The sequence below is a fragment of the Ctenocephalides felis genome, unplaced genomic scaffold, assembly GCF_003426905.1.
Source record: "Ctenocephalides felis isolate EL2017-DRISC unplaced genomic scaffold, ASM342690v1 CF-g0.4_SCAFFOLD_00845, whole genome shotgun sequence".
NCBI classification, from domain to species: Eukaryota; Metazoa; Arthropoda; class Insecta; order Siphonaptera; family Pulicidae; genus Ctenocephalides; species Ctenocephalides felis.
The window spans coordinates 88,404,742-88,421,156 of NW_020536999.1; the positions used below are offsets into that span (position 1 = coordinate 88,404,742).

At 34.7% G+C, this 16,415-nt stretch overlaps 1 protein-coding gene across 1 annotated transcript in view; it reads right to left on the reverse strand.

The window, feature by feature from the left end:
* Positions 1-5,790: 5,790 nt before the first annotated feature.
* The window catches only part of LOC113362873 (DNA-binding protein D-ETS-3), a 46,399-nt gene continuing 35,774 nt past the window's right edge, over positions 5,791-16,415 (reverse strand). Inside the window, exons 6-7 of the mRNA XM_026605369.1 lie at positions 14,191-14,531; positions 5,791-6,656 (exon numbers count right to left, since the gene is read on the reverse strand). Coding sequence (XP_026461154.1) covers positions 6,502-6,656; positions 14,191-14,531 — 496 coding nt within the window. The 3' untranslated portion in view covers positions 5,791-6,501. The remainder of the gene's footprint in view (positions 6,657-14,190; positions 14,532-16,415) is intronic.

Genomic DNA, 16,415 nt, shown 5'->3' on the forward strand with positions numbered 1-16,415 from the left:
CCTGCCCCCCATGTCAACCCAAAATAAGCAAATGAACAATCTCCCCGCCCCCCCTATAGTGCTTACATGGCTTACGTAATACGAGGTCTGTTCAAAAAGTACCCGGAATTTTCGTTTTTTCAAAAAAATATTTATTTATTCGTCTACATTAATGTGGTCCCCTTCAAAGTAGTCCCCCCCAGATATAATACACTTATGCCAGCGTTTTTTCCAATTTTCGAAGCACCCTTGATATTCACTTTTTTATATGTCCTTGAGCACTCTCAGCGATTTTCTTCAATCGAGGAAAACCGCCGTCCTTTCATGGGTCTCTTCAACTTTGGGAATAGGAAAAAGTCACACGGAGCCATATCTGGTGAATTTTTGCACTTTGCAACACTTTATTTCATTTTTTACGCAAAATTTAATACAAATTCTTTGACTTTTCAATTCTTCCATTGTAAAAATCGCCGAGCTCAGAAAAACACGTCGAACCTTAGCGACTACCACAGACAAAGTAAACAGTGAATATAGCTGAAAATTTCATCATACTTTAGGGGCATGTATACCAACACAATAAAAAAAAATTTTGACAATCAGACGCTCCAGACCCGCGAAATTTAATTATTAGTAATTCCGGGTACTTTTTGAACACACCTCGTACTTGAACGGCCCCTAAGCTGTTGTTTTCAAAATATATAAAGACATTAATCCTTTAAATTTATATTTTATTTTTACTGAAACGATCATTATATGATATTAAATATATGCATTATATTAATATCTCATGTATCATCTTTTTTGAACCATACATTAATCCTGACAAAAAATGTATTCATTCTAATCTTGCATGTTTGGCATCATTACTTATATTAGTTTCATAAAGTCCTGAGATTATTGTGGTAACATTGAAATGTTCATTGGAATCATCAAACGCTTCTATAAAATTTAACAAGCTATCATTGGATAGAAATTCAGTTACATGGTATGTAGAATCTTGGTCCAGAATAATTTTCTTTTCCTTGGCATCTTGATCAGCCACATTTAATATAGTATAAAATTGTATTGTACTTAACTTATTTAACAAATCTGCTCTTTCCACAAACGGTTTCAACTTTTCTGATATGACATCATTATATATAGGATAGCGCATGTAATAATCAAATTTTGCTACTCTTACAGATAATTTATTACTATGTATGTTGAAGTTGTTTGTAACTAATTCATATAGTGGAAGTCTATATTCAATTTCATCTGTTTTCATTTGAAGTATTTCATAATTACAGAAATGTTGATGCCATGATAATAATATGAAAGTAGTTCTACTCCCTTCTTTTAAAGAAGATAAGTCAATAATTTTATTAGAGTTTCTTAATAAAGTAAATTTAACCAACAAATGAGCGCATGCTAGATTACTTTCAGCATAATCTAATAATGATGAACCATCTACCAGGTCTATATCAGCTCCATATTCTAATAGTTCTTTTACTACTCCCAGATCTCTTTTTGCTTTGGGAAAGAAGCTTTTTTCTACAGCATAGCTCAGTGCGGTATGGCCTCCAGAGAATGTTGCATTTACATCAGCTCCGTGTTTCAGAAGCTCTCTGACTAATTCTAATTTCTTCCCTGATGTTATAGCAGTATGTAATGGAGTTTTTCCATACTTATCTTCTGCATTAACTTCAGCACCACCCAACAAAAGCTCTTTGGTGATTTCTACACTACTAGTAGCATGAAGTAACGTTTGTTCTTCCCATCCTATTTTAATATTAGCATCAGCACCTGCAGACAAAAGTGCTTTAACATTTTTTAAGTCATCTTTCAAGACTGCTTCTTCTAATTCTTTGTTAATAATAAACATTTTCATAAAATCCTTCTAAATTTTACTAGTTTGAAACAAAATTTTTATGTATTTTCTAGATCATGACACCCTCGATAGAGTTTCAAATATTCAAATATTATTGCCTAGGGTAACTTGGTTTGCTTATGCTTAATTAATATTGATATTAAAACTAGTTGGTATTGGTATTTAGCCTTGAGGCAAGTTACATGAACTTCCCGATATGTGTAATTAATTGACCTAATCAATCAAAACTAAATTAATTTATGATTGATTAAAAATATTCCGAGTGGATTTATTACACATAATTGAAAACGAACGAACACTTTGACGCGGAGTATTTTCTAAAAGTAAATTTTCAGAAATCAACAATTGTTATAATTGAAACAGTTTCCATAGGACTTTAATGGCTTGATATGTTCATTAAAACCAAATACTCTAACGTTATACCAAGTAAAATCGTCCAATTTTAATTTTAGCTAACGTCAAAAAAACTACTCATTTTCTCAAATTTTGATGAATTTTTAAAATTAAACTACTTGTCGTAAGGACGCAATATTTCAGTAAGTTCTATAAGACCATGATATATATCGCTAAAAAAAATTCCATCAAAATCGGCCTAAATTTTTTTTTCAACAGTTAATTACAAGAAAACGGCTCGGTAGATTTTCACCTAAAACTGATCACTATCATTACCAACTAATATCTTTCAAACTTTTTTTTTGATTTTTTGAAATCGATTCGGTAGTATGAGCTTAAATGTGGACTGAAAGTTTAACACTTTTTTTCAAATTACAAAGAAAACGGCTCGGCTGATCGTCGCACAAAACTGAGAAACGATAATCCTCATCGAGATACATCAATTGGCTTTTAAATTTCTGAAAAAGGTTTTTGAGAAAACGTCGATCCAAGGCTTAATTTTGACAAATGCTCAAAAACCGATACTAATTTTTGCAAATTTCGACGAATTTTTGAAGCTAAACGAGTTATCGTAGGGCCGTAATATTTTAGTATGATCTATATGACTATGGTATCTACCGTCAAAAAAATAATAATAAAAATCATCAAAAAATTTTTTTAACACTTTATTACAAGAAAAATCAGCACGATTCCCAACCTATATCGTTCGAACGGTTATCGAATTTTTAAAATCGATTCAGAATTGCGGACTAAACCGTGGACGAGAATTTTTCACTTTTATGCGATTTACAAAGAAACGGCTTGGCTGATTGTCACGCAAAATTGATTAACGCTATAGTTCTCATCGAGATACATCGAATGGCTTTTAAATTTTCCAAATCGGTCCAGCCGTTTTTGAGAAAACGTCGATTTACGGCAAAAAATCTTGTCTATTAAAAAGGGCACCTAATCAGATAGGACCTAGGGCGACGGAAAGTCTAATCCGCCACTGGAATTATTATAATTAAATCTCACTTCGTAGCCCTATAATATTTTATGTCATTTTATTTAAATATTTAATTCAATTGCGCCGTCAGCTAATGATAAAGAAACCAAGTGTAAGTGGAATTTATCAACTATCTAAACCAATTTAGCAAAGCTTTCATCCATATATTAATTTCAAAATTAGTCGCTTGTGGCGCTAATAGAATATATACTTTAAAATTTAAAATAATATTATAATAATATATAAAATTATATAAATAAACATTATTATATACTTTGCTTTTAATACAATTTCAATTAGATATAAATGTTTATATGATTTTATATGTATTTTACATAATCTGTATGTATATATTTCTATAATAAAAGACACAAAATATAGTTTATAATATATATTTATTTTTCGTTTTTAAAACTTTTTAATATAACATCGATTTGGTATTTTTATTTGGTATATTTTTTTGTCACTTTTTGTATTTTTGCTATTAACGTCATTTTCATCATTGTGTCGTTTACATAAAAGCATTTTACAACAATTACAAGATTAATATTTATAATATTATTTCACTATAGTTTACAGATGATTTCCAAGTTTGTAAATAATTAAGAAAAATAATATCAAAAACAAGTAGTAGTATTTACAAGACAATTTGAAATTTATAAAATACTATGATGTGTATTTTCACAATTACTGTAATTAAAAACAAAGGTGATAGTTATTAACGTAACAGCTACGTAACAACAGTAACTTTGTATTACTGATGCGTAAGTAACATGAACGTAACAAGTGCTTAACATGTTACGTTCGTGTTACTTACAAAAAAAAATGACATTTTAGAACCCATCCTAACTTTTAAAAATTTAATTTTAAATGGATCAGAATATATCGTTCCTAATTAAACATTATTTACAAACTTGATAATCACATTGATATTTGTTTTTATTTTGTTACATTAATGCTGGATATTCCTATCATATATATTACATTTAATATAAATTTACTGTACAATAAAATAAATAAATAATAATTTAGAAAATTTTAGTATTTAAATTAAATATAAAATGTCTTCAAGAAACAAATGGTTTCGTACACAAAAATCTTTGTGAGAAGACTTTAGTTTGTCTTTAAAACATTTTTCATATTAAAACATAATAAGTTACTTTTATAATATTATATATATAATTTATATATAATTACAATATATTAATAATTATATATATTACAATATATTTATTTATATTTACACAAAAAGCCTTTTTTACTTGGAATAGTTTTGCTATCACAGTTTCGATTAGCCGAGGCTTCATAACTCTTCCACAACATGGATGATAAAACAGAAGACTAAAAAAGACTCTTAATATATAAAAAAGACTCTTAGGCCATGTAGCAAAAAGGTATCTTTAACGTTAATTCCTCAATTATTACGTCAAAATAACGTAACATTTGTTAAATTGTCATCACTGTTTTAAAAATGTAGGAGTAAAGTATATTTAACGTTAATTTCTGAATTATTACGTAACTCTAACATAACATTTGTTACAGCTAAATTTTTATCACTGCTTCAAAAATGTAGCACTGAGTTATCTTTAGCGTTAATTTCTCAATTATCACGTAACTGTAACGTAACAATGGTTACAGTTAAATTTTCATCACTATTTTAAAAATGTAGCAGAAAGGTAACTGTATCTTTCACATTAATTTTTCAATTATTGCGTAACTGTAACGTAACATTTGTTACAGTCAAATGTTAATCACTGTTTTAAAAACGTAGCAATAAGATGTCTTTAACGTTAATTTATAAATTATTATGTAATTGTTTTAAAAATGTAGCAGAAAGGTATCTTTAACGTTAACTTCTCAATTGTTACGTAACTGTAACGTTACATTTGTTACAGTAAAATTAACATCACTGTTTCAAAAATGTAGCAGTAAGGTATCTTTAACGTCAATTTGTCGATCTTTACGTAACTGAAACGTAACGTTTGTTTCGTTACAAACAGTAACGTAATAAATGATAATATTATATCACACGCTTGTTACGTTGTATGTACGTACCTGTTACTTGACTAAAACTTTTTACATTCTAGCAAAGTTTCAAACCACGTTGTAGAAGAGTTTACTATTAATTATAAACATATTTTTGTGACTTTAAAATTTTCTGACTAGATTTAATTACTAACACATTAATATTATGCAATTTACACATTTATCCTCATCGACTAACGTGATAAAAGACTCAACCCGAATTATATTTTACCAATATGGCACATACGATACTAATTATCAAAATGATTGTTTAAAATTAATTGTTGTTACACGTCACTTTTTTTCCCAAATACAATATTGCACTATAAACAGAAATTAATTTTTTTTTTTTGAGAATGTATACATTTACAAAAATTCTCATACGTTTAGTGATATGGTGTAACATTTGGTTAAATATATATATACACTGAGTATAATAATAAATGTATATCAATTTTTTTAATTTATTTACACATTTTGGGACGATATTATTCAAACAATATATTTTTCATTCATTCATATCATTTTCTTTTTTGGCGGAACTTCTAATGCGTCTTTTAACATGGTTAGAATAAATGTGTTATAAAGAAGTTTCACTTCAACTACGCAGGGTAATTCCACGAACTATTATTTAAATATCTGAGACTATACCAAAACAAATGTACTCGTCAGAGGGTCTTCAAAAACCTTAGAATTTGTAAAAATTTTGCAAAAAAAAAAAAAGAAAATTTCTATTCTTGGCTCATACCACCAACACCAATTGTCCCAACTAACCCAAAACGAATCATTCCCTCAAAACAACTCAAGCAACTTCATCTATCATTATTTTTCTTATTTAGTACCACATTTTCTCTCCTCTCCGTCATGGGGGCTCCTAAATTTCAGGTTCCCATTGTGAAACCCCCCCCCCCCCCGACCGATATAAAGTCGGAACTGCCAGCTTTCGCGTAGTGAAGATACGAACACATGTGATGGTGATGATGTGAAACAAATTTTTTGTAAAACTTTACAAATTCAAGGCTACGATATACATTTATTTTACTTGACTCATGCTACCAACTCCAATTGTACCGACTAACCCAAAACAAATCGTTCCTCAACCCCCTCAAGCAACATGTACCTACCATCCCTTTTCCTATTCATTACCACATTTTCTCTCCTCCCCGCCATGGGGGCTCCTAATTTCGAGGTTTCCATTGTGGGAAAAGCCCCCTCCGACTGATATGAAGTCGGAGCTGCCATCTTTCGGTCGTCACGCTGCGTAGTGAGGATACGAACCCAAGTGATGGTGATGGTGTGAGGCAACGTGCGACGCAACGTGGTGCGTCATACTGGGGGGCGCGTAGAGGCTTCCGGCGCCTCCGGGGGTTCCCCAGTTGCCCCATGAGGCCGAAGGGAAAATAGAAGCTGGAAGAAAAATAGTTATTTAATTGGTTGTAATTAAAAATAATATTTATATATATTTATTATACATTTTAGTGTAATTTATGCATTTATTTATTAAATCTCTTGTAACTTTTGAACCATTCGATTAATATGAATGATGTATAATACAGATTTATTTAAAATTAAATTATCAACAATGTTTTCTCACGACAAAATGTTCTAGAGCAATTCTTAATACCTGAAAGGCGTATTTGAAAATTCTATATTTATTATACATTTTAGTGTAATTTATGCATTTATTTATTAAATCTCTTGTAACTTTTGAACCATTCGATTAATATGAATGATGTATAATACAGATTTATTTAAAATTAAATTATCAACAATGTTTTCTCACGACAAAATGTTCTAGAGCAATTCTTAATACCTGAAAGGCGTATTTGAAAATTCTATATTTATTATACATTTTAGTGTAATTTATGCATTTATTTATTAAATCTCTTGTAACTTTTGAACCATTCGATTAATATGAATGATGTATAATACAGATTTATTTAAAATTAAATTATCAACAATGTTTTCTCACGACAAAATGTTCTAGAGCAATTCTTAATACCTGAAAGGCGTATTTGAAAATTGATATGCATATTAATTCAAGAGCACACATTTGTACATTTATTTACTTCATCTCTTGTAACTTTAAAACCATTCGATTAATATGAATGATGTAAATTTTCGTCACAGTTTTAAAAATGTAGCAGTGTATCGGCAAGTATCTTTGCCGCTAATTAGTCAAATATTACGTAGCTGTTACGTAACATTTGTTACAGTTAAATTGTTATCAATGTTTTAAAAATGTAGCAGTAAGGTATCTTTAACGTTAATTTCTCAATTATTACGTAACTGTTACGTAACATTTGTTACAGTTAAATTTTCATCACTGTTTTAAAAATGTAGCAGTAAGGTATTTTTAACGTTACTTTCTCAATTATTACGTAACTGTAACGTAACATTTGTAAGCAGTAAGTTATTTTTAACGTTAATTTCTCAATTATTACGTAACTGTAACGTAATTTATCAATTTCTACGTAACTGTAACGTAATATTTGTTATAGTTGGATTCTCATCACTGTTTTAAAATGTAGCATTAATGTATCTTTAACGTTAAGTGTACAACAACTTAAAATTGTTTTTAAACTTAAATGATTATATTAAATCAGGGGTGCACCTTAGTACATTTATATACTTCAATTCTTATAACTTCAAAACCATTCGATTAATATGAATGATGTTCAAGACTGATTTGTTTAAAATTAAATTATCAGCAAGGTTTTCTAATACCAAAATGCTCTAGAGCAACTTAGTGTACTTTAAAGTTGTATTTGAACTTAGACAAATATATAATTCAGAAGCGCACATTAGATACATTTATTTACTGCAGTTCTTGTAACTTTTAAACCATTCGATTAATATGAATGATGTATAAGACAAATTTGTTCAAAATTTGTTTATATTACTATACACCTAAGTCTGTTTTTACACTGTCTTTTTGTACACGGTTTTGATATAACACGGTTTGAAAATTGAATATTTTTAATTTTTTTACACGATTTTATTCCATTTAGCACGATTTGAAATTTTATGTACTTAATTTTTTTTTTGTCAAATTTAATTTTTGCGAAGTATGTTCATATCACAAAAAAGAATTTATGAAAGAAAATATGATATTATCGATAGTTTGCAAACACTAGCTTAAAGATTTAAGTGAATTCCCCTGACAGACAGAACAGACAGAAATAAAAATTTATTCAATATATACAGTGTAAAATACAGTGAATTATATGTGGGTTTGTCTACCCTGGGGGTATTTTACCCAAAAGTTTGTGGTTTTACAATATTGTCTATATATTTGTATTTGTACAATATTTTATTCATTATTTCGCAAGGACAAAAAAAGGAGACGATTTTTGTCACCTAAAAAAAATCCTTTATTCATTGTTTTATGGCTTATGTATTCACTGCGGGCTCGATCAGGTAGTTAGGCATGGCATAGTTCCCGTACCAGATCATTTCTGATGTGTACTGGCCTAACGCGCGGATGGTACTATTATCGTGATCCCTACACTTTCGGTAAAAATTCTCGGTGAGCTTTTTTATGTGTTCGAGTATGGTCGGTATGTCCGTCTGTTCGTGTAAATATTTCGTTGGGTAGTAGTGTCTCGTCAGTGGGTTCCTTGATTTGTCTAGTACCAGTCGCAGTGCTTTGTTCTGTGCTATTTGTAGTCTCCGTCTGTTGGTCTTGGTTGTCGCGTTCCATGCCGGAGCGGCGTATGTCAGTAATGGTCTTATCAGTGTCAAGTAAAGTGTCCGCTTGTTCTTCACGCTTAGCGGGCTGTTGTGGTTCAAAAGAGGTCTCAGTAGATTCATCATCCCGTAAGCCTGTCCAATTTTTGTATTCGTATGTTTTGTGAAGCTGAGTCTATAGTCCAAGGTTACGCCAAGGTATTTGACTTCCTTGGACCACTCAGCTTCATGGCCCATTACCTTTAGTTTCGTCAAGTCAGTAAGTGTAATGGACCAACGGCTTTTTGTAAAGAAAATTGCTTCTGTTTTAGAAGGATTGATTTTAATTTGCCATTTTTTCGTGTAATCAGTCAGGGCGTCTATATGTCTCTGTATTTTTGTAGTCAGTAGCGTAGGTGAACGTGATGATCTGTAAATGGCAGTGTCGTCAGCAAATGTCAACAGTGTTGTGTCGGCGTCAGTGGGCATGTCGTGGATGTAGACGTTAAACAAGGACGGTCCCAGGATCGAGCCCTGCGGTACTCCCGCCGTCACTTGTTTAATCGTCGAGGGTGTGTTGTCTACTTGAACTGTGAAATTACGGTCAGCGAGGTAAGAATGGAGTAGTTTTGTGATGTATGGTGGAAAGTTAAGGGTTATGAATTTGTGTATCAGTCCGTCCATCCAGATGGTGTCAAAAGCCTTCTCGAAATCGAGCAACACCAATCCGGTATGGTTTCGTCTATTGAAGTTGAGTACAGTGTTTTCTATTAGTTGTGTCAGTGGATGTAACGTAGAGTGCTGTTCCTTAAAGCCGTACTGTGTGTCTGGTATAATCTTGTTTCGTCTGATGTGTCTGTTGATGCGTTTGAGTAGTACCTTTTCAGTTACTTTGCTCATTGTATTGAGGAGGCTGATTGGTCTGTAATTTTGCGGAGAGTCTGGCTGTTTCCTCGGCTTCAGGATAGGAAATATGGTCGATGTTTTCCATGAAGCAGGAAAGTGGCCTTTGGCCATTATACGGTTAACCAGTCGTGTGATTAGTATGTATGCGTTCGTTGGTAGTTGTTTCAGTATTATATTTTGTAGTCCGTCCGGTCCGGGTGCTTTCCTGTTCGGTAGTTTTCTGATTGTCAACTTTATTTCTGAAACTGTGGCAGGGTCTATTCGTAGGTCTTTGTCGTTAAATTGTTCAGTAAAATTTTGAATAGAATTGCGTACGTCTCGTCTTAAGTCTGCGTTGGACATGTCGGCGTTTTGTCTGTGTATGTTTTCAAAGTGTGTTGCTAAAATTTCTGCTTTGTCTGCTGGTGTCGTGGCGTAGTTGTTGTCAGGTAGTTTGAGTGGCGGGATAGGTGTTGTTTTCCTCGTCAGTCTTTTGGCTGTTTGCCAAACTTTGTGCGGGTCAGTGTTGATGGTTTCTAGTTTTTTAGTCCAAGTGTCATTCCGGTGCTCACGTATCTCATTATGAATAATTTTTGTCAGTCTGTTTACGTGTTCCTTTAGTAGTCTGTCACCAGTACGTTGCCACAGTTTCTTTATATTGTTCTTTAATTTAATTTTTACTAATATTTGTTGAGGAAGCGTGTCAAATGTGGATGTATTTGCGTGTCGCAGCGGTATTGTGTGTTGGATGGTGTCCGTGATCGTCCGTGTCAGATGTGTCACAGCCTCCTCTATGTCTGTATTGGTCTCTATGGGTATCGTGTGTCGTATATTGTCTGTAATAATTTCTCTAAAAAGTGGCCAGTTGGCTCTGGAATAATCCAAAATGTTGCGTTCTGGAGTATTGTCGACGTCGAGTCTGTCAGAGATAGTCATAAAAACAGGGTTATGGTCAGAGTTGAAAAGTGTTCTAGTTATGGGTTCGGATGTTATGTGAAGATTTTTTGTCAAGGCTAGGTCGATCGTGCTGTGATGGTGCGTCTGTACGGTGGCGTATCTGGTCGGCGTGTCAGGATAGTGCAGTTGTGCGTCCGTGGTGTTGTGTTCCGTCAGATATTCGTAGAGTCGGATTCCGTTCGCGTTGTTGTAGTTGCAGTTCCAGGATGTATGTTGCGCGTTGAAGTCTCCTGCCATTAAGACGTGTGTATTTGAGTCAAGTAGGTTTTGTAGGTCCGTCAGTTGCAGTCCGCTTGCCGGGATGTAAATCGATATTATAGTCACTTTTTGACCTCTTTTGTATACATTAATAGTTGTTATTTCAGAACCGCCCGCTGTCAGGTTTGGCACTTGCTCGTGTCTTATATAAGACTTGATCAATATCGCAGTGCCTCCCCATCCGCGTGAGTTTGTCAGTCTGTCGTTCCTGTATACTTTGTAGTTGTTGATGTAAAGTCTGTCCGTGGGTTTAAGGTGTGTCTCGTTAATTAGTACAATGTCCAAGTCATATTTTGTTATGGTCTGTTTCAGTTCGTCTACGTTGTTTTTGAGTCCGTTGGAGTTGAAGTACATTATGTGTATGTCGCGTGCGTGATTTATGGGCATGCCGTTAAAAAGTTAAGTATGGTTGTGTATTTGTCATTGTAAGTCATATTTGTGTTCAATGTCTTTGTCAGTTTATAAAGCTCACTGAAAATTTGTCTTACCTCGGGATCCGCGAATAACTTCCTGATCTCGCCCATAACAGTAAATAGTCCCTCCGGTGTACTCAGGTCTGGATCGGACTGGCTGGTGGTAGGCCGGATTCGTGAGGATGCTGGCCGGATCGGTTCTGGTGTTGGCTGGATCTTCGGCGATGGATACTGGGAGGCCGGCTGTGTTCGTGGTGATGATGGTACCGGGAGTTCAGGAAACGCAGATCTGTTGTTACGGCCATCGCTGGTGGGTTGTAAGGCTGACGAGAAGCTCCTCGTCAGCGGCGCAGGTGTTGGCGCTGGCTTGTATGCTGGATTTCTCTTAAGCGCATCTTTGTCTCTTTTTGCTCTATAGTTGATTAGAGCTGGGCATTTAGAATAGTTAGCCGGGTGGTTTTCTTGGCAGTTCACGCATTTCGGATCCTCGGTTGGTGGCTTCGTGCACACTCCCGGTGGGTGCACATTCGTGCATTTTATGCATCTATACCGCATGTCGCACGTGTACGAGGTATGGCCGAAGTTTAGGCACTTGTGGCACTGGATGGTCTTGTTTAGTGGCCTGTAGCTTTCCCATTTAAATATATGTCCTTCTATATTGTTTATTTCCTTCAGTTTGGCCATCTCTTGTTCCTTATCTAGAAGGACAATATATATAGGGAGTTTGCGTTGACTGCCGTCCGATTCCTTCTTCTTAATTTGGACCACCTGCTTCACCTTAATGCCCTTGGCTTTCAGCTCATCAAGAACCACCGTTTCAGTAATATCTGGATTTAGGCCAGTTATAGTGATTTTCTTAGGGATGTCATGCTGCATAGTATAGGTGTAAAATTGGAAATCACAATCCCTTAGTATGGTTTTCAGTTTTTCATGTTCTGCAATCGTATCGGCATATATTTTGTGCAATTGTGGCTTTAAATATTGGGTCCTGAATATTATTTTCGTCGTATCTTTGATATATTTGATCACTTTTAAATCCAGCTGGCCTTTGACGATGATAGGTGGAATCTTTGGATCTGTTACGGTGGTGTTCTTGGGTGCTAAATTCCCCGTTTTCGATGTAGATGGCTTCAGAGTGTTAACAGTCTGGTTTCCTATCACATTGTCTGCGTTGTTTTGCCTCAACCGCTTCTTGCGTTTGACTGTCCGGTACTCGTCTATCTCTCGATCCGTGTCCATTTCACTCCGGTCCGATAATGCCTGGTACTTGTTTTTTAGGACGGTGCTCGTCAAGACGTCCATCATGTCTTGCGACATTTCCCGAGGCTCCCGCCCGGGAATTCTGGCGATTTTCTTACGATGTCCACTGAATTTATTAAAATATAAAATACTGTACTGGTTTTAGAAAATTTTGAATAACACTTTCAAATGTGCTAACTTTCAATCCATTACCAATTCCGACCCAGAATTTGGAATGAAAGTAGCAAAAGGCACGTTCACCTTATAATTTAGCGTCGGAAGCGGAGCAAGCCCCTGACAAATTTGCGCTTTGTTTACAAAAGACGCAATACAAGACCGATACTTAGAATCGACTATCTCGATCTTGTCCCCGTGTGTGAATTCCCCTTTAGCGCGTACAAACAATTTTTACTGGTTAAAGCACTAATTTAATTCTTGTTCTTAAAAATTCTTGTTTTTCACCAATTTTAATAGGTTTTAGAGATTAGGAACAAATCACCCATTTTTGTATAAGATCAATGCCTTTTTTTACACGTTTTTTTTTTACACGGCTTCTTCTGGAACCAATCTCCGTGTAAAAACAGACTTAGGTGTATATCCCTACAACAACTCGGTATACTCTTAAATAGTATGTAATTGAAAATTAAAAAAATAATTAATTGACGGTAAGATATAATGTGTTAACCCTTTCCACTCGCGAATTGCGAGATTTATATGAATTTTGTCGCGGCATACGAGTGCAAAGGGTTAAAATATCCATTAACAAGTTCAGTCTTTGAACCATACACCACTAGTTCCAAACAAAAACTGAAAATATCAATCAAAAAACTCAAAAAGCCATTTACAATATAAAATACAAATCTACAGGTCAATATTGATAAAGAACTCGAAACCGCCACTTTGTCTGGCGGTGACATGAATTTATTCAAAAGCAGAGATATACATTTATATATATATATATATATATATATATATATATCGTTTTGAAAAGCTTTCAGTGGCCCCAATCGTCCCTCGGAGGTGCAAGGGAGCACCCCTTCCCCCAAGATACTTGAGCCACTTTCAGGTCTCAAGTAGTCTAATCTTCGATTTTCGCGCCCCATTTAGGATTTTCTAACCCATTACATCGATATCATTACACACACACACACACACACATATATATATATATATATATATATATATATATATGTGTGTGTGTGTGTGTGTATATATTACACATTTTTTGCACTTTTCTAAAGAAACGCTTCGGCCGATTGTCTCTCAAAACTAATCAACGCGAGTCCTTAACAAGTTTTATCAAATGGCTTCTAAATTTTTGAAATCGGTTCAGCTGTTTTTAAGTAAACCTCGATGATAACTTTTCCCCAATCTGTTCTCAAACATTCAAAAATGTCTTAACCCTTTCCACTCGGATGCTACCGCTCCTGTCGCAACATTCATGTAAATCTCGCAATTCGCGAGTGGAAAGGGTTAAAATTATCAAGTCGGATTTTAATAACAATCTTTTCCTTCCTTACCTCCAGCCGCCCCCATCCCGTGATGATGATGATGCCCCCCAAGTCCCAGCCCCAGTTTACCCGCCGCAGCTCCAACAGCCCCGGCACCCGAACCACCGTTCCCCGAGTGGTGCTGGTGGTAGACACCAGCCGCTGTACCTGCCGCCGCCGCCGCGTTTCCGTACACGTGGTGGTGATAGGAAAACAGGGCTGCATCCGTGTACTTGTTGTAGGCGTCCGCCGACGAAGCAGGACCACCGGCGGACACTGGCTGAGTGGCAGCAGCTAGACCTTGGAAGTCGAACTTGTAGGCGTACCTCTTGCCATGGACCTTGGTCATTATGTTCTTGTCGTAGTAGTACCTGGGTAAAAGATAGATGGTAAATGGATCAGAGATGTGGAATATACTGACTAATTAATAGGATCTGCAAGAGATAAATAGAGCTCTGCGCGAATCAGAGTCACAGAGACCCTAAAAAAGGCTGGCAACAGCTACCTAGAAAGTTGTCAAGAAGAGTGGTAGACCAAAGAACACTAGTGATGATCATAAAAAAAAAGAAACTGGTCGAACTCATGTGCTTGCTACTCGACGTCGTCTAAGATAAAATAAAAGGACTAAAAGGACTAGGAAGAAGAAGTCGAACTTGTAGGCGTACTGCTTTCCGTGGACCTTGGTCATTATGTTCTTGTCGTAGTGGTACCTGGGCAAAAGACATAGATGGTAAATGGATCAGAGATGTGAACTGTACTGACTAAGAAATTAGATCTGCAAGAGATAAATAAAGCTCTGCGCGAATCAGAGTCACAGAGACGCTAAGAAATGCTAGCAACAGCTGCCTGGAGAGTTTCCAAGAAGAGAGGTAGACGAAAGAACACTACTGATAATCATAAAAAGAAAAGGAAACTGGCCGGACTCATGTGCTTGCTACTCGACGTCGTCTAAGATAAAATAAAAGGACTAAAAGGACTAGGAAGAAGAAAAATGCTGATGATTGGCATATCGATTGAAAAAAGAATTCCACTGACAAAGTACACTGGCAAAGTCCACTTACAAACAAAAGCTCTTTATAGATCAGATACACGGACACTCAACTAAATAGATAAAAAAAATACATACTACTGATAAACAATATCAAATAAAAAAAATAAAAAAAATAAAAAAATTCCACTGACAAAGTCCACTTACAAACAAAAGCTCTTTATAGATCAGAGACACGGACTCTCAACTAAAGAGATAAAAAAATACATACTACTGATAAACAATATCAATTAGAAAAATAAAAAGAATTCCACTGACAAAGTCCACTTACAAACAAAAGCGCTTTATGGATCAGAGACACGGACTCTCAACTAAAGAGATAAAAAAATACACACTTCTGATAACAAATATCAATTAAAAAAATAAAAAGAATTACACTGACAAAGTCCACTTACAAACAAAGGCTCTTTATGGATCAGAGACACGGACTCTCAACTAAAGAGATAAAAAAATACATACTACTGATATTTATATCAATTAAAAAAAATAAAAAGAATTCCACTGACAAAGTCCACTTACAAACAAAAGCTCTTTATGGATCAGAGACACGGACTCTCAATAAAAAGATAAATAAATACATACTACTCTTTATGGATCAGAGACACGGGCTCTCGATTGATACAACGAAAGTAAACCCTACTGACAAACAATTATTCTTTATAGTTTAGATCCTCCCTATAAATAAAAATACACTATTCTTATTATCTAGAAAATTTGAAACCATTCAGTTAGTATGAATGTGGCAACACTTTTCCTCATGCCCTATTACTTTCCCTTCACTCCCAAAAGAGGGCTTTTAGATATTTTCTTTGATTATAATTACGACGTCTGAGGGTTGGGTGCCCTAATGGGCTCGTTAGTGTTCTCGTGATTGCTCATTGATTAGATTTGCCCCGCCCTAAATTTTGGGGAAGGAAATAGAATTCTGAGAAAGGGGATACATGTACATACACACTCGTGACTTTTTGTGTATTTATACATATACATACATTACACATATAACTTGTGTATAAGGTGTAAAGACAGAGTAAAGGCAGAAATAAAAATGTAATTGGTATCAGTGTTGCATGATGTCACTGTGATACGGTTTTTTGTTTTATGAGCGATAACTTGGAATCGCGTGAAGCTATTAGTTTGGTATTTTAGGATAAAATTTAGCCAAAAGTTTAGGCTTCAATTTTATTTTGGAATTTTCGTTTCAGTGCCC